Source organism: Typha latifolia, chromosome 15 (genome assembly GCF_019914945.1).
Source record: "Typha latifolia isolate L0001 chromosome 15, TyphaL0001v2, whole genome shotgun sequence".
NCBI lineage: Eukaryota > Viridiplantae > Streptophyta > Magnoliopsida > Poales > Typhaceae > Typha > Typha latifolia.
The window spans coordinates 5,962,389-5,981,759 of NC_133100.1; the positions used below are offsets into that span (position 1 = coordinate 5,962,389).

General features: G+C 36.1%; 2 protein-coding genes across 4 annotated transcripts; one reads left to right on the forward strand and one right to left on the reverse strand.

Annotated features, from left to right (window-relative positions):
* On the reverse strand, nucleotides 1–9,868 carry LOC140802437 (protein IN CHLOROPLAST ATPASE BIOGENESIS, chloroplastic-like). 3 transcript variants are annotated; one of them, XR_012111652.1, is made up of 13 exons: nucleotides 9,552–9,868; nucleotides 9,039–9,122; nucleotides 3,706–3,780; nucleotides 3,555–3,597; nucleotides 3,396–3,453; nucleotides 2,221–2,388; nucleotides 2,082–2,144; nucleotides 1,898–1,989; nucleotides 1,710–1,791; nucleotides 1,494–1,604; nucleotides 1,225–1,372; nucleotides 982–1,053; nucleotides 1–151 (listed from the first exon to the last, which is right to left on the reverse strand). XR_012111652.1 is itself a non-coding variant. In XM_073157973.1 (12 exons), exons 1-11 carry the CDS (start codon nucleotides 9,697–9,699, stop codon nucleotides 1,232–1,234), a joined length of 1,065 nt encoding a protein of 354 aa, XP_073014074.1. In that variant the 5' UTR covers nucleotides 9,700–9,868; the 3' UTR covers nucleotides 644–1,053; nucleotides 1,225–1,231. The 3 variants fall into 3 exon arrangements, 1 of the variants encoding a protein (XP_073014074.1); XR_012111651.1 differs by lacking the exon at nucleotides 1–151 and adding an exon at nucleotides 644–881; XM_073157973.1 differs by lacking the exon at nucleotides 1–151 and having other exon boundaries at nucleotides 644–1,053.
* Nucleotides 9,869–10,671: 803 nt separating this feature from the next.
* On the forward strand, nucleotides 10,672–19,367 carry LOC140801866 (protein RETICULATA-RELATED 6, chloroplastic). Its single transcript, XM_073157215.1, has 8 exons — nucleotides 10,672–11,296; nucleotides 13,357–13,521; nucleotides 13,620–13,712; nucleotides 13,782–13,897; nucleotides 17,243–17,341; nucleotides 17,420–17,725; nucleotides 17,830–17,994; nucleotides 18,715–19,367. The coding sequence occupies exons 1-8, from the start codon at nucleotides 10,892–10,894 to the stop codon at nucleotides 18,989–18,991; spliced, it is 1,626 nt and encodes a 541-aa protein (XP_073013316.1). The 5' UTR covers nucleotides 10,672–10,891; the 3' UTR covers nucleotides 18,992–19,367.
* The last annotated feature ends 4 nt before the right edge of the window (nucleotides 19,368–19,371 follow it).

Below are 19,371 nucleotides of genomic sequence, written 5' to 3' on the forward strand. Positions count from 1 at the left end.
GAAAAAGAAAGAATATATACATATATGTATATATATATCATCTTGAGTCAAGGAACATCTGCACATATTTGCAATTACTTTTACGTGTACAAATCATATATCAGAGCACAAAGGGAGATCCTAATTGATGTCACATTGTACATGCATCCCACTGCAAAAACGAGAAACAAGAACCATTGTTGATGCACTAAAACATGGGCTTCGTGTATATAAAAAGCATACGTCTTGGAGATTTCAAGTCAACTATTTTTCATCAATTGGCTATAAACTTTATATATATATATATATATATATATATATATATATATATATATGTTAAACTATTTTTCATCAATTGGCTATAAACTCTATATATATATATATATGTTAGACTAATGGGATTGTGTTCAGATGGTTATAACTGGTTCAACTGGAATCACAGCAATACTAGTTTAGCTGGAAGACCATTAATGTCTAACAATGTTACATCTCGAGATTCCATAAACCTCATCTCTATCTGGAAAAAAGATGACAATAATTCATCTTTCTCCACCTTACGGGGGAACCATTGTGAATCCCCAAATGTAGTCAATGGGTTATACATACATATGCGTGTGTATTAAGAGAGATCTCCAGCTAGAGTAAAAGAGAACAAAATTGAAAATTTTCAACGCAAGCCCCTTTCTCTCTTTTTGGGGAAAAAAATGGGATTTCATTTGGATTATTCTACTGAAGACAGTTTAAGAAAGAACCAATAAATCCCAAACCTAATCTATATATTCGTCAGGTGCGCTCGGAGACAGTGTTCAGATTCGTTCGCAACAGAATATAGAATTATAAAAATTGGAGTCCTTCATCCTGTCCATGAGCATTTAATTCACTGGTCTATCATACTGTATGGACTGGATTAGAGCCACCAGAGACAAAAAAAGTTATATAAAACTTGGCCATAAAAATCAACAAGAACAAGGATATGCTATTAGTGGAGTAATAAAAAGTTACCAGCTACTGTAGCCTCTGGATAAATAGAGATCTCTGCTCAGCAAACTGTCAAAGCATCCTGGCTGGGGATACCTGACAGAGAAAAGAAAGGTACTAAGGTCTCGGATCATTTCGAACTATACTAAACGAAGATGAATGAATGAGATATAACACTGAAGGATCGGCAACATCAAAAATCTTGAAAAACATTAGTGTGGAACTTATACAGCACCAAAAATGAGGCTGTGTAGCAACTTAGCATACCTATATACTATTCTTTGTAAGCCAAAAACCTCGCAACATCATGAAGGCCTGCTTCCACATAACATTCAGCAATCCTATCTACAACCTCATCCCATGTGCCTTCGATTGAGGCTAAATCCAGTAAGAAAGCAGCTTCATCCAGAGCTACCTGCATTAAAAATAAAAATATAAAAACAATTCAAAGGATTCAGATATCAAATTTAAGGAGAGTTACGTAAATTATGATAATTGTTTATGTTGTTAAAAGTAAAGGACTTGTCCAGGACTACCTGTTCTGGTGCTTTTCCTTTCTTCAGGTCTTCATTCTTACCATCTTCAGTCACTTTCTCCTTTATAAACTCAATCTGCTCATCCTCCCACTGTGCAATCTCAGCAACCTCCTAAGCAGGAGAATACAGTAATCAAATCAATTCTAGCAAACATATGAAGAAATAGAGCACCTGATAAACCAAGATGTGTTGTCTTTACAATAACAACAGTCATACATGGTATCTACAACCGAGTGTCCACCATGGTGATTTCAGCGCTCCCCGAGCTGCATCTTTGGCTTCAAGTTTACGCCCAACCCTATATGGCCACATGAATCAACAAAGTTAAGCATTGAAGAACAAGCCATATCTGAAATAAGAGAGGAGACATCCTTAAGAACTATTATGTTTAGATGGCTACAAACTTCAACAAAATCTCTGCATTGAACACAAAAGGTCGTCCAAATCCTGGGAATTGGTTCCTAGTGTAGAATTCTCCGGTGACCAGTGCTGAAACCTATAACAAATAAGGCATGATTAATACCGAAAGCACATAACATAATGATCAGTAGCCTTCATAGGTAAAATCACAATGTACTTATGCCTAACATGATCTCCTTTCTCCAAATGGCGTGCCACTTTTCTTTCTATAACATCAGGAAAGAGTCCAACCTGAAATCAACCATCAAAGTAACAATATACCGTCTTTATTTAATCGACACTGTGATACATATACACGCACACTGACCTTCTTTAAAATATACACGTCAAGATCAGGAATGCCCGACTCTTCAAGATCACCCTTTTTGTAAATCTTTTTTCCAGCTTCAGCAGAAGCATTCCATAGTGTATCACTACTTTCTTGAAAGTCTCTAGCATCTGCCTCGACAAGGATTCTATGAATATGTTGATCTACCTACAGAAAAAGGATAACTCTAGGTGTCAAGTCCTTATCTCTCATATAACATATATACGTTAAATTGTGACACAGATTAACTGACTGTAGCATGACAAAGTTTATCATACAATAGTATCATGGAACAATTTCTTAACCTATCATAATTTTGCTTGCAAGCTACTTTAGCTAGTACTAGAAATGTCGACCAAGATATTATATATATATATATATATATATATATATATATATATATAAAATATCTATTTCAAGAGAATAGAGATCCATGCTTTTTCAAAGAGTACACAGTACTTCAAAGACCAATGATCAGTTACGGAGAAAAATGAACACACTTTATGAAAATTACATTCATGCAAGATGGTACAAGTGCACAAGCCTCCTAGAAGCAATTACAAGGATGATAGCACAAGTTTGATTTAGCAACTGATGCATACCGATTACCGGACACAACAAAATATAAATATCAGGTTGCTTTTATACCAAAAGAAGTAGATAATTTTCTTTTCCTTTTACTAGATGGATAACAAAAGCATAAACATTTAATATTGTAGAAAATTAGCTAAAAGTACTGATAATTCATATAACAATTGTGATCTAAGGCTACTAGGACTAGCCAGCAATATAGATGAACCAACAGGAGAAGTTTAATTGTGTTTCTAAACAATTCAGCTTTTGCTGTTCCAAAACCAAATATGGATAGAAATATTCAAATTAAGAACAATAAAGAGGCCTGAAGCATCAGCTATAAGGTTTTATGAATGAACAAAGGCAACAGAAAAAAGAAATATGAAGATGAAATGCCAAGAGAAAATAAATTTAGAAGTAATTCTTCTTTTATCCTGGATGGCATCGTAAATCATTCAATAGTATGCCTGTTAAAATGCTATATTCATGGTTGCAACAGATGGTCAATTCCACATTAAATTAGTAGAAAGTCCAAAAAGATGTATGTCAGCGATACAACAAGAAGCAAGACAACAGTGTCGTCTCTTGAATTGTGGCCTTACATTCTTTGCCAAAAGCCAGACCCCATGCTTACGAACTTCCACAACTGGCATCTCCATCCTATGGGAAAGGCAAAAGCATGGTATTGCAAAAGTTAAAAATAATTCACTTGGAAGAAAGATGCTGAGAAACCAAACACAGGACAAAGAACAAGAAATTACCCAGGTGGAGCTGTTGGCCATCTTAGTAAGGAGGTCAAAGTACCTATATCATGCCCAATAACAAGTCAAACAGTAGGAGTTAGGCCTGTTAAGCAAACCACAATCTTCTGGACACCAATAGCAACTGCCAAATTTTAAACTGCGCCTGAACCTGATGGACTTTCTGATAGAGGTACAATGAGAGGAATCAACCCTTCCTTAGCTCCAGGAGGAACAATTGTTTCACCTGTCAAACAGTATGTTAGGTTTTTATTTGTTGGCAATTGTGTACAAAATATTCTAAGTATATTTTTTCATGTATATGAGCTTTACACAAGTCTAGAATATCTCTGGTTTGAAGAATTGCAAGATTATTGGAGAAAAGCCGTCGAGTTCACACCGCGTTCACAAACGCGTTCGAACGTGGATACTGCGTTCACACAGACAGAGAGCCGCATTCACAAACGCGTTCGAACGGGTACTGCGTTCACACAGACTGAGAGCTGCGTTCATAAATGCGTTCGAACGCAACCTGAAGAATTCAAGCTGTCGCGTTCGAACGCACTCGAGCCCGTTCGAACGCACCAACAAGGTTTAAGAATATTGTACTTTCGTGAGTACGGATAAGATTGTGATTTGGCTCTATCTTGTACTTTCATGAGTGTGGATAAGATTTGGATTTGGCTCTATCTTGAAGATCGTGAGTACGGATAAGATTTAGATTTGGCTCTATCTTGAAGATCGTGAATACGGATAAGATTTGGATTTGGCTCTATCTTGTACTTTCGTGAGTACGGATAAGATTTGGATTTGGCTCTATCTTGGAGATCATATATAAAGATTGTGAAACCCTATCTCTAGCGAAGTTGAAGAAGCATTATTGAAGGAGACTTCTTGAGGCTACATCGGTTCTTCAACTAACAAGGCTCTTCTTATTTACAAATCTTAATCTTTCGTCTTAAGGGCTATCTAGACGAAAGATCAATCTCGAGGGTTACTGAGATTGGACTTTAATCACGAGAAGCGGTGGATCGTGGGTTCTAGCGAGTAAGACTGAGAGAAACAAAGTCGTTTGGTTCGAACGGGTTGTTTTGAGAGTCAGTCTTGTAACTGCTACTATTCTAGTGATTGGTTTTGATCCGAGTTTGGATCCGTGGTTTTTTCCCGTTTGGGTTTTTCCACGTTAAAATATTGGCGTTCATCTCTATTTTCGTTCTTAATATTTCTACGAACTTTTACTTAAGCGAACGAGTGATATCATTGCCTAGTATTTAGATACATACGTGTGTCTAGGTGTTTTTTTAATTAGTATCAGAGCAGGTTCTCTCACCCTTTGAGAGAGATCAAATAGGCATGGATTTTCATAGAGATGGACCATCATCTATTAGACCTCCTATTCTAGATGGATCAAATTAAGGATATCGATTTTATGAAAGTTGAACAATTGGTAGGAAATATACAAACATTTGAGTCCAGTCTTTCAAAACCAAGGAAGTCCAAAGGGATGGCCCTATCCACAGTTGAACAAAATTTAGAGGAGTCTGATGATGAAGGTGATTTAGAATTTGAGATGTTGACCAAGTTTGTCAAAAAGTTCAATAAATTCTTTCGGAAGCCAAACAAGTTGAATGCTGAAAAACTTGATAAAAGCAAAGCCTTTGTGAAAAAGAAGAATAACGACTCAAGGTAATTGAACCAGAAAGAATTAAATTTGAGGAGAAGTACAAATTGGAGCTTGAACATGTCAAAGACCTTTCTGAACAACTTGACAATGCGAAAAATAAAATGAAGGCTGATGAAATTGAACTAGAGCAATTGAATAAGGAAGTGACATTTCTAAAAGGGAAGAACAAACTTAATGAGATTCTAAAAGCTCAGATCTCTGGAAAAGACAGGTATGGTGTTGGATACACTGGTAATTCAAATAATAACAAAACTGTATTTGTTTCTGCAGGTATACAAAAAGAGAAATACCTGAAGCCAACAACCGCATTTACAAAGCAATCCTGGATGAACCCTTCTAAACAGAACTTGAATATACAAACTGGTGAATCTTCGATGGTACCAAAGGCAAACTCTAGTCACACTCCTCGACAAAAGGTGAGTAGAAAAAAGTTTGTTCCGACATGCTATCATTGCGGCATTCTAGGGCATATTCGACCTCATTGCAAACTTTTGCAAAAACCTAGAAGTGCTTTTATTTATGGGATGAAAACAAAGGCCATATGAGTCAAGAAAGGTGATTTGTTTACAAAACCTTTGGATTTACAGAGATTTGAGTATCTTCGTACTTCTTTAGGAATTTGTGCTTTGGATTGATTTTCTTTTTGTTTTGGTTTGCATGTTTCATTTTTATGAGTTTTTTTCGTTTCTTTTTAGGTTTTATTTTACTTTGAAATTTTCTTTGCTTTTAGTTTCAGATTTGTCGAGAGTTTTTGCTATAAAAAAAAAAATTGATGCACTCCTAGATTCAATAATATACACTTGACATAAAAATATGATTTTTCTCTTGATTATGAGTTATTATAGTCAATTTTGTCATCTTGTCGTATATTGTTTCAATTTTGATTTTGTCACTCCCTCGACTTCTATAATAATAAAAAGTTTAATGCACTCATAACGTATGTGTATTATTGTGTGAGCATGATATCATGAATATTTTTTTAAAATAGCTCACTATTAACTTTGATTTGCACAGTTTGACCTCATGCTTAGTCATAAAAAATATGTTCATAAAAGATCAATGAAAAGGGCTACAATGAGTTAGTGTGAAAGCCGTCTTGTTTCGAGTCCAGTTTGACTCAGTACATTATATGCAAATTCAAAAAAAAATATATGTGAATTTCTTTTTGCACTTTGTTTGATTTGTATTACAAGAAAAGGGCTACCTACTCATGTGTGAAAGTCATCATTACACCTATATTGGTTTATGTATAAAAAATAATACAGGAAAATTCCTGTTATGTTATGGAGAATAAGTCGAAAAGTGCAAAATTTCAATACTAAGTCGGTTTGACTACTGTGTTGCATCATTGTTTATATAGAAAAGTTTGTTTAAAAAGATTGGTTCATATTATCTATGCTCATCTTGCATATGCATATCGTTATGATCAATCAAGATTAATTTAATTTTGAGTGATGCATTAGAATTGATTATAATATGCTCTTGATGATTTGATTGATCTGTGTATGACTTATTTCATTTGATTGTCATATTCTATGTCTTGAATATATTTTGAATTTTCTAGAAGTGCATCTCCAAAAAGATTTTTGATTTATTTTAGTTTAAATTTTTAAAAAAAAATCCAAATCCTCAAGATCTTCATCTTTTTCATCAAAATTTTCACTTCAAACCCTTTTAAAGTCTTTTGGCTGAAACTTCAAGATTTTCTTCACTTTTTGCGAGGTATGATCATTCATCAATTTTCTTATTTTTTTTATTCAATTAAGTCTCTTGATCTTGATTGATTTCGTGCGGTTTCAAGTTTTGATCACGTTAAAGTTAATATCTTGATTTTTTTGTGCGATTGAATGTGATATCTTAGCGTTTTCAACTGAAAGATGGGTTTCAATTACGGCCTTCATGGTTTCTTCATCGTCAGTTCCCTCCGAGTTCCTAGTCTTTGGCATTTGTGTCAAAAAGGGAGAGAGTGTCTAGTGTGTTGTGTGTGGTGCGAGTTTAAAGTTTTAGAGTTTACGTGTGTAGGGGGAGCATGGCAATAGGGGGAGTTTATTAGAGTCTTTCTGTCTTTCTAATCTTGCTTATAACTTTGCTCGGAGAAATTGTGAACTTTGTCTGTTTAAGTACTTTTGAACTTATGCTCCATTGATAACTTGTGGTTGGATTGTTTATTCATTTCAAGTTATTTTTACTTGATCTTGGATTGGTATATGTTTATTTGCAGGGATTGATGTGCAAAATATTCTAGTCTTGTTGATTGCTCATTTGAAGTCTGTGTAATATCTTGTAACCTAGGTGTTTTGTCACAAATTGCCAAAGGGGGAGATTGTTAGGTTTTTATTTGTTGGCAATTGTGTACAAAATATTCTAAGTATATTTTTTCATGTATATGAGCTTTACACAAGTCTAGAATATCTCTGGTTTGAAGAATTGCAAGATTATTGGAGAAAAGCCGTCGAGTTCACACCGCGTTCACAAACGCGTTCGAACGCGGATACTGCGTTCACACAGACAGAGAGTCGCGTTCACAAACGCGTTCGAACGGCACGCGTTCACACGCACCGAGCCGCGTTCATAAACGCGTTCGAACGCAACCTGAAGAATTCAAGCTGTCGCGTTCGAACGCACTCGAGCCCGTTCGAACGCACCAACAAGGTTTAAGAATATTGTACTTTCGTGAGTATGGATAAGATTAGGATTTGACTCTATCTTGTACTTTCATGAGTGTGGATAAGATTTGGATTTGGATTTGGCTCTATCTTGAAGATCGTGAGTATGGATAAGATTTAGATTTGGCTCTATCTTGAAGATCGTGAGTACGGATAAGATTTGGATTTGGCTCTATCTTGTACTTTCGTGAGTACGGATAAGATTAGGATTTGACTCTATCTTGTGCTTTCGTGAGTACGGATAAGATTTGGATTTGGCTCTATCTTGGAGATCATATATAAAGATTGTGAAACCCTATCTCTAGCGAAGTTGAAGAAGCATTATTGAAGGAGACTTCTTGAGGCTACATCGGTTCTTCAACTAACAAGACTCTTCTCATCTACAAATCTTAATCTTTTGTCTTAAGGGCTATCTAGACGAAAGATCAATCTCGAGAGTTACTGAGATTGGACTTCAATCACGAGAAGCGGTGAATCGTGGGTTCTAGCGAGCAAGACTGAGAGAAACAAAGTCGTTTGGTTCGACGGGTTGTTTTGAGAGTCAGTCTTGTAACTGCTACTATTCTAGTGATTGGTTTTGATCCGAGTTTGGATCCGTGGTTTTTTCTCGTTTGGGATTTTCCACGTTAAAATCTTGGCGTTCATCTCTATTTTCGTTCTTAATATTTCTACGGACTTTTACTTAAGCGAACGAGTGATATCATTGCATAGTATTTAGATACATACGTGTGTCTAGGGATTTTTTTTACAGTACAAGATTAAGGCCAGAAATTTCAACCCATTAACTATCCGAGTCCAATATGAGCTCACTAAGTTACTACTTTTCAAGCTTGCATTGACTAAAAGAAAAAGTAGATCATAAGCTTTTAATGTTACTTCTGGAATAGGGGTCATACTGACTCTTTTGAAATCTACTATAGTGATTATGATGCAAGATTTGAAATTACACCCTTACAAATATGACTATCTATGTTTCACTCGTATGCATAAATACCATGGACAACCTCATTAGAAGGCTAAGGCTATTTCATATTCACCTCAGTGGATAAACAATTATCATCAATTTAGATAGTAAAATACATTGTAGATATTCTTATTGGTGGTATATTTGAATGGAACCGAAATTCAGTTAACTCAAGATTAAGAAAAGTTCACCTCGTGCTTGGAGTATGTTCAACAAACAATGAAGATGCTCAGGAGGTTTAGTTGCAGCAACATCCTTAATAAATAAAATGTGGTCTGCATTTCATGAGAAATATTATTAGACACATATTTCATCACCAACCAGATAAATTGAAATGCATGAATTTTATGCAAAATCTGAATAAGTATGCAAGAAAAATATCAGATGTAGCAAAATTATTGCTACACCTCATTTGAATGGCATTCTGAGATAAAATATTAATAACAAATTAATGATACCAGTTTACAACTTCAAATTTTAAGAATAAAATGTACAAGATGCAGCAGACATAGCATGCACAAATAAATTGCTTTGGAAGAATCTATAAGATGAAATCACACAATGTGTAACTTGTAAAAGTGTAAACATTGCTCAAGAAAATCAAATAATTGAACCATGAAAGTTTGATTTGATGGCTTAAAATAAAAAATGAGAGTTAGGATTTTAGAAAAACAAATTGAGTCATCTCGAAGAGAGGGGATTACCGGAAGCGGTGGCGGTCTCAGTGGAAGTGGCGACGACGGCGGTGGAAGGAGACACGGAGGAGGAGCGTCGGATCATGGGCGTCGGCTTCTTGACGCGCAAGGATGGGAGCGCCGAGGCGAACGCGGATTTGCTCACCGCCATTCTCATCTCTCTCCCTCTCCCTCTACTTCGCTAGAAGGTTTTATTGAAGTGAAAGCGGTGGAAGAGTACTCAGCTCTCCTAGTTCTTGTGGTGGCGAGGAGTTTTTGGAGCTAATCTAATTTGTGTAGCTCCTATGAACCAAGAGGTCTTCCCACAAGTAATTTAGCACCAGTTCACTTTAAAAATATCTTTTCCTTTAATTATTCTAGAATACAACTATTTATTCTCCAATAATAAGCTAAACATCTTATAATCATCGAAATTATATATCAAATCAAGAAAAATATTTATAGTAAATTTATAAAAAAATAAAACACATCCTTTTTTTTCCTTCACTTTATGGTAATTATTATATTCTTATATTAAAATATAAGTAAATATAAAAATAATTATTTTTATAATAAAAACCTAATTTTGAAAATACTAAAAATAGATGTATATTCTAAAATTTACATTACTCCTAAAGTAAATAAGGCTTTAGAAAATAGAAGATAGTGAGGAAATATTTTTAGAGCTTGATTTATAATAATAGACTTTAAAGATTGTATATATAAATTATGAGCCTCTCTATTATAATTATATATATATATATATATATATATATATATATATATATATATATATATATATATATATATATGCACTTAGGTATTTTAATAGTTCAGAAGGAGTCATTATAGAGAATAGTAATAATTTAGGAGTGAAAACAAAAATTATTCTTAATTTTTCTTACAGATAGGCCCTTTTATTATAGAAAATTTTAAAAACTTCAAATAATCATTTTACTCGTAATTTTACATCTTACTTTTTCCAATTTTTGGTGTTGAGACATTCATATGTTATTATATAACATAAAAATGTATGTGATATTTTATATGGTTAAGAGGATTAATTTGTTATTAAAAAAAAAGCGAGAGGTCTAAGTGAAAATGGGCATCCGTTGAAGGTGTAATTATCCCTAAGAGCAAGAAATTAGGCATCCACAAAATCGCCTCAACTCCTGTGTGGGAACGGGTGGGTCCCGCAGGAACCCGAGGCCGGCCCAAAACTCTTCCCCCATTAAGAGAGAGAAAAAGAAGAAGATAGAATCCTCTCACTCTTCCTTCTGGAGAGAGAAGGAGAAAGGGGCGAAAAAAAGAAAGATAAAGGCCAAAGAGGATAGTCGGGAGAGGCGCGTTTAGCGAGGCAAAGAACACCGATGGCATCCCACGCCGTCTTCCACTCCACCTCGCCCCAACCCCTCATGGCTCTCCACCGCTCCCGCTTCGCTCTCTTGCCGCCCCTAAACCCTAGCGCTAGCCCTAACCGTAACCCCAGGACTGGGCTCCTCCGCCTCCCTCGACGGCGACCCGTGGCGCTGCGGCCCCTCAGGGCCTCCGCAGCTGCCGCGGACGCGCCGCAGGCGCCCGTGGAGCCCGGCGGCCGGGAAGCCCTCGAGCGGTGCTTTACCGCCTCGCCGGACTCCGGGCCGCCGTCGTGCTCGTCGTCCGGATTGGCCCCGTCGCCGGTGATGAAGGGCGGGCAGTACGGGGCGTTTGGCGCGGTGACGCTGGAGAAGTCGAAGCTGAATCTCTCGCAGAAGTCGACCAAGTCGAGCCCTGAGGTATGTGGGAAGAGTTCTGGTTTATGGATTCTTCTGTTTATATTTTAGATGGCATCTTTGAGGATTTTGGAATTATTTTGTTGGAATGATTAATTGCCCAGAAAATATGTCATCTTTTGGTGCTACTTAATTAGCTAAAGAAGTAGCTTTTGGGCGTTTCAAGTAAGTGATGTATGATTTTGCAGTTCGGAGAGTCTTCTATACGATGGGCTTCTTCTATTTAATAGTTATGGGTTGCCAAGTAGGGATTAGATTGGCAGTATTAGGGGGAAATGCTCGTACATTAGTTGCGTGCTTAATTTTTGGTCTTACGTGATTTGGGGGTATAGATTGATTTGTATGTTAACTAGGTACGTTGTTCCTAATATTCTCCATGTAATTTCTGGTAAAAATTGATTCTTTCAGAGATAATAATGGCTGGAGACAGGAGCTTGTTGAAACAATTGTGATTGTGCCACAGAAGTTGGTTCTAAAGTGAGAAGTTATCTGCCAATTGTGATAATGAGAAATCTATGGTTGCCTTCCCCTATGGGAAGATGTTGAGTGTTGCAACTGCTGGCAAATTAGAGTACTTGCCTTTTTGCTATGAAGGTTAGAGTTGAAATTTTTTACACATCAGTGGAGCTACCTGGCCAAGATAATGTCCTCCTATAAGAAGAGGATTCCTGATACTATTGAGACTTCTAATTATTTTTTTAAAAAAGCCTGGTGTTTCTCTGCACCACTTTCAACATTCTCTCATGTCTTCATCCCCTTCAATAGCTGCACCCTAGTATGACCCCAAATTTCTTCTCTCCCTATCCCTTCCTGATTGTAAAATATTTGTCTCTAGTGCTTTCATAATTGGTATACTTGGGTCTAGAGGATCCTCAGTAATCAGATGTACTTAGGCTCTGCCTCTTGTGATTACATCATTTTCCTTTTCCTTTTCCTCTTTATATATAAATGCAACGTATAAAGGGAGGTTGCATTTCAGAAGCCAAGGATTTCACATGAGAAAATGAGATCAAGAATTGAGGTTTCTATTTTTTTTTTCTCTTGGTTTTTTCATTGGTAATGCTGAAGAAATATTGGAGTAGTTGTGATTGTAGTTGTGCTTTCGGTAGAGAGGTTTGAGATTGATCCAAGTATTATGCTTAGGGTCTTGGAACACTATTGTCATGATAATTCTCCCTTAGAAGTTATCTTATGCTGATCTATTAGGTTGAGCAATGAATAGTCCTTCTAAATTACTACTCAGAAACTTGTCTTGAGCTATGGAGTACTCATGCTGAGGAGCTTCTTGAGTAAATGTCAAAGAATTAGAATTCTAGGTAAGGTGAACATAAAGAAGATTGGTAATTTTAGGGCTTCACCAGCTGCTGCGCTAAGTTTTTCCTCCTTGCATCAATCGACCATCCATCATCGAAACGACTTAGTGGGGGTTAGGTTGCACTCATTTACCCTCCCATATCTTGTGTTGCCAGGAGTCTTGTGCATTGGAACATTTTTTAAGGAAAATTAGCAAGATTCACAATTTGCTACTAGTATTCAATAAATCAGTTGCACCTAGTTTTCTGTATGATTTGATTTATGGGATGTTTGTCCTATCATGTAATTTAATTTGAAGGAAACTAGAATGGATGTACACCAAAGAAAACTTGAATGGATGCAATTCAAGAGTTGCTGCCCTACATGTTATTTTGAATATGATACCACATGCTTTAAAGTGGCTTAGATGATTCTAGAAAATTGGTAGGGATGAGGGGCTTAGTTGATGTGTTGATGTGAAAAGACTCTTTATCTGTTTCGATCCTTTGATTGAAACAATTTGTAGGAGTTCAACATCTTTTCTATGATATAGCCTCCTCTAAGTTGGATAGCAGCACGAACTCTTTTTGTTATTTTAATTTATTGTTGCTGCACATAAAGCATTCGGCCATTTCTTTTCTTTTTCTGAAATTTAACCCATATGCTCTGTTTCATTTTGAAACCACATAAAGCATATGTTGATATGGCACTTAATCTTTATTTTCTTTTGTTTAGTGCGTGAATGTCTCTTTTGTTTAAAAATGCTACAGACAGCAATCGGTGGTGGCGGTGGCGATATCGGTAAGAAGAATAGTCATGGTGGAGGTGATGGGGGTGATGATGATGGTGATGATGATGACTACTTTGATGACTTTGATGATGGGGATGAAGGAGATGAAGGTGGACTATTCAGAAGGCGCCTTATTCTTCAAGAGGTAGGCAAGTTAATTCAAGTAATAAATATAGAAAGTGTTGTTGTCAGAATATAAATGAGCGAAAAATGACATGCAAACATTTCTCTGTACTTTGGCAGCTTTTTGACAGGAAGTTTGTAGATGCTGTGCTTCAGGAGTGGTATAAAACCATGGTGAATTTACCTGCTGGACTACGCCAAGCTTACGAAATGGTATAAGCTATTTCTTCTAATGCTTGGAACAGTAAATGTTATATAGAACTAAACTTAAATGCATTGTAGGGTTTGGTGAGCTCTGCACAAATGGTACGATTCCTGTCAATTAATGCAAGACCAACAACATCTAGATTAATTTCGCGAGGTCTTCCAGAATCTCTGTCCAGAGCTTTTATTGGAAGGTACTTTCCTAAGTCTTTATACAGTTGATAATGATACATTTGTGTCTGGCTTGAAGTTCAATCTTTTGTATATCATAGGTTCATTTTGCATGATTTTGCCTATACTTCATGCACTAGAGTTTGAGGTGGCTACTCTTCTGGTCTTGACCTGTTGACTACTTTATGATTTATATTAGTATGATAGCACTCAAAGATGCTTCTTTAAGGATATTCATGGACCATGGTTCATAGTTTGCGTGAGTTCTTATTCTCTATTTACATAAATGGAATTATTACATAATACATATCATGGATCCCAAAATCGGCCGATCCCAATTCGGACTCGAAACTAGTCTAGTGGCTGGTTTCGGTTTGGGATTGGCCGGTTTGGCCAATTCGTCTCGGCCGAATTTGACGAAACTCAGTCATATCGACTGAAAACAATAATGTTGGTTGAAACTAATTTTTTTAAGGTTCAGGTCAAATTTAAAACGTTTTTAACATAGAAGACATTAGTAATTAATGTCATTAACTATTTTTTTTCAAATTTTTAGTTTTTACCCTCTATTTCACTCATTCTCCTTCTACTCTCACACTTCATTGAGCTCATTTGGTGGGTCCAGTAAACCTCTCCAACTAGTTCACACTTTGGTGAACTTGGATGAGTTTTTTTTCTCATTTATCATTTTCCTCTTTCTCGTGCACTTTTTAACTACTCTTTTCTTATTGCTATAGAACAATAATGAAGAGAGATTTTTTTTCACGATTTTATAAAATTTTGTCTAATTCAAGTTTAAATTCATTACAATTTTGAGTGAGATTTTTCTTTAGTTTTAGGCTTCATATATGACTAATTTTTATTTTTTTATTTTCCTGTTATTTTTTGTAAATTTTTATAAAATTTCCTACATTTAAAATAATATTTAAAATATTACGTAATTAAAAATAGTCTGATCCAATTCGGGCTAGCGATACGATCAATATAGTCAGTCTCGATCTCAATCCTAAGTTTTAGAACCTTGGTACATATGTAAAGGAAGAGGTTGCTATTTGACTGAGGAGAAGAGAAATAAAACATATCATGGCAGTGAGGCTATTGATAATAAGATGGAGATCTTACAATGTTTCATGAGGGGAAGGTGGCTGCCATTCTAATTTTTGACAATAGAAAGTTTTGCATAGCAATTTGTAGATTCTTGATGTTTTTGCCTTATGAAATGACTGACAGGGCATACTCAAAGGATTGTATATATAATTATATATGAGGATAAGAAATAGCATATAAGGACATATAAGTATATAACCACCCAAATGTTAGGATGTTAATAGCAAGGTTCCTAGTTTCGGTCGATCCCAGGTGGGGTATCAGCTGTATCGGCCGATCCCAGTTGGGGAGGCTAGGGTATTGACTGTATCGACCGATCCCGCCCGAAACTAGCGGGAACGGGTGGGATCCGACCTAGATCCCACCCCTACCTGCTCTCTTTCTCTCTTTTTTCTCTTTCTCTCTTTTTCTCTCTCTCCTTTACTCTTCTTTCTCACTTCTTCCACCGGCAACCGAGTAGATCTCTGGCGGCATTCTACGACAAAGATCCAACGACCTTAGATGAGTTTTTTTATTATTTTTTTCAGTTCTTAATTCCTCTCATCCCTCTCTCTTTCTCTTCCTACACTGAGTAATTCTGATGACCTTTACTGTTGCTGCTGTGATGAAGCAGCAGCACCAGTTATTGAGAGTCTGAGAGAGAGAGAGAGATAAATTTTTAAGTAAATTAATACATCTTTTAAAGTTTTTAGGCTTCATATGTGAGTAACTTTTAATTTTTTTTATTATCCTCTCATTTTTTTCTAAATTTTTAGAATTTTTTCTGCATTTTTAAATAATATTTAGAATTTTACGTAATTAAAAATTGTTTGATCCAATACGAGTTGTTGATTCCCTTTCATTAGTGGAATAAAATGTTACTAGAAGAGGATGAAAATTCTTATATATGGAGGAAAATTTGGAAGATATGACCTGCGAACTTGTAATATTTGTGGTAAATTTTTTGTAATGGGTTTCAATTATTTCTGTGTTGAGGACCACATTTTTTTTTCTGTTCTAAGTAAGTCATATTGAAGACAAATAATTGGATATATTCTGTTATGTGATAATTATGTGGATACAGTAATGTTCCTTTTTAGCATCACTTTTTGTTGGACATGGGGCTAATTGGATTAACAAATGACTGAAATATGGGTGAATTGTTGGAGGAATAATTATAATAACAAATAAAATTGTGAATGATCATTTATAGGGTTATAGAGTCTTCCCGAGCATTTCCAGGATAGCATTGATTTCAGCATTCTTATATTGGTAAGTTTCTAGAGTGTCCTTAGTTTTTTCTTCAGTTAGAGTTTACAACACCATATGAATACACTTTATTCCAGGGCTCTTCTCATTTCCCTCAAGAATAGAATTTCATCATCTTTCATTCTAATTAGATTTTAGTGTAGATGAACCTTTGGCTCAATACATAACAGATGGTCAATTATAAATAGGAGTTTTATGTAAGTCAAGCAAGAGCAAATCCAAGGGCAGACTTGCTCAGCACAAAATAATCATGCTGGTTGAGTAAGATCTGACTGTTAGAGCTGACTTTGAGCTGCCAAGTGCCCAGTTGTATGTTCATCATAATTTACCTCAGTGCACCAGCAGAACTAAATTTGCCTGGCTTGGGCTAATTTTGTTGTAGATTTGTATAGTTGGTTTGCATGTAATTCTGGATTTCCCTTGATTTTCCATCCCAAATCTTTGGTGTGATTTAATCATTTAATCACATTCAGTGATTAGTTGTTTGACCTTTGCCATTAATTTTGTAACTTATAATTCTTGAGTTTTCTTTTACTGAATTTCAAAGTTTGTAAGATGTAGACAGGGAAATGCATGCCCGCAAAATTAATGTCTAGTTTTGCAAATTGTCAAATGACTATTATAGGGTTTTATTCTGTTAAAGTGGAAGAAAATAGCCTTCTATTGGTTTGGCAATGCATTTGCATGTGATACCTTCTGTTTCCACAAATGTTGTTATTGGAGTAATTCTCTTGATGAGCACTGCTCATGAAGTTTGGCAGTTTATATATTAGAAGAATCCTCAGTTCTTTCCTTACAATTTTAAATTTTTAATCCTCTTATTTATCATCAAATCAGAAGAACCTTCTTGCTTAGTACTGCTAAATGTCCAATTGATATTTTACTACATACTAACAGATGATATCATGATACTTGAAGGTTTCCTTTCTTTTTCCTTGTTTCATGCTTTTTCATGCTTTTAGTTTACATTTTAAGTGATATCACTAGTATGTAATCTTATTTCTGGTTTACAGGATGATTGCAGATCCATCTTTCTTATATAAGATTCTTCTAGAATCAGCAGCAACTCTAGGTTGCTCTGTTTGGTGGGAGTTGAAGAATCGGAAGGACAGGTACTTTTTTTTCATCTAGTAGGGACATAAAAGAGGCATTTCTTATGCCTTATGTATTATATTTGTTTGTTTGTTCAGGATTAAACAGGAATGGGATTTGGCACTCATTAATGTTCTGACAGTAACAGCTTGCAATGCATTTATGGTTTGGTCACTTGCACCATGCCGATCATATGGGAATACCTTCCATTTTGACTTGCAAAACACAATCCAGAAGCTCCCAAATAATATTTTTGAGAAGAGCTATCCTATGAGAGAGTTTGACTTGCAGAAAAGAATTCACTCCTTTTTCTACAAGGCTGCAGAGTTCTGTCTAGTTGGATTAACTGCTGGTTCTGTGCAGGGTGCTTTATCAAAATTTTCCTCTAGTAAAAAAGAGGGGAGGTGAGTGGATTTACCCTTGTCTTCTCCAACCTAAGTTATCTTGTACAAGTGGCTGTTTTTATTCTTCCTTGCCATGTGCTTAAGCCTATTGTGTTTTGGTATAGGTTATCAGTAACTGTTCCTTCTGTCAGCACAAATGCCCTTGGCTATGGGGCTTTCTTAGGACTTTATGCGAACCTGCGTTATCAGCTCTTGTGTGGATTTGATCGAGCTATGTTCAACCACTTTGATGTTCTTGGTGTAGTCATCTTTTTCAGCACGGCACTAAGGTCAGTAACCACTCTCCATTATTTATATCATGCCTCAGTCTACTCTCTTTTATTGAAGTTCTATACTTCCCATCTGAAAGTTATTATTGAGTTGGCTTAACAGAATTTTTTTTTCTTTCTGAGATGTCTTCTTTAATATAGATCAGGGAAATGTTAGCTATTGTGAGTGCCTTTCCTTGTCTGTGGAGCATTAGCATGTAACCTCAGAATGTTACAGAAAGGTTCTTGTATATTGCCCATCTTTTCTGAGATTTTAAGACCACCTAACTTGGCGGTGTGCTTTTTGGTTTTGTAGACGAACTTAATAAAATGCTAGGCTGCTCATGTTTAGCTCATGTAGCTTGACAATTCGAATGCACTAATATGTCTGACATCGAGAACCATTTACTTGACTATACATGGATTAGCAAGCAGTTCTATTCTAGACACTGAATCAATATCTGATATGTGAAGCACGATGAGCCAGCCATAACCATCAAATTTGAAATACTAATCACATTATTGTGAGCCTACTTTTTCTCTTGAGCAATTGCCGAACCTTTTATTATTTGTTGAAAGTAGAGATGAATGGAGGAAAGTGATATAGATAGCTGTTCCCCAGTATTTGTTCCTTCTTGTTTCTGCTGTTGATGATGTTTCTACTTGCCCATATGTTGAATTGGACATTATTGTTCTGCTGTAGTAATCATCTTTTCTACCACTTTTCATGTGGATGGACAGGGTTATGAATGTTCAGATTGGGGAGACATCAAGACTTGCTTGGCTTGGGGTAGAGGCTGATCCACTCATGCAGTCTGACAGTCTACTTAAAGCATACAACAGACCTTCAGAGGCTATTGACAGACCAGAGTCAAAGTGGTTCATATCAAAGAATGCCATCATTTCTGGACTTGGATTGCTAGGTATCAAGCAGGGCAGTGGGGAATCTGAGGCGACACCCCCAAAGGCACGACGAAAGAGAATTGTCCGGAAAAAGGTGAGTGCAAGTTCAGCATAGTGGGCGCGGCTTCCCTGTGGAAACAATTTTGTATGAGGTATATCCTGCCCTACAGATTATTGTCAGGAATGCAAACATGGAAGATTTATTCTTGGAAATTTTTTGCGCAATGGAGAGACACGGCACGAGGACTTGCAAACTGTAGTTTAACTGAGGGTTCACTGTCAAGGGTGCATGTTGTCATCAGCTAGATTTTTTGTTAATTTGTTTTGTTGTTATATTCCCCTCTGTGGAGATGTGAACCAGACTTTCAATTTATTAGTCGTCTCCCTTGCGAGAGCAGGAGAGTGCAACTTTCTTTAGAATGTCATACACTAGTACGAAAGTTTATTCAAGAGAGTTCTAATAAAATTGGAGAAATATATATTTTTTTTCATTCT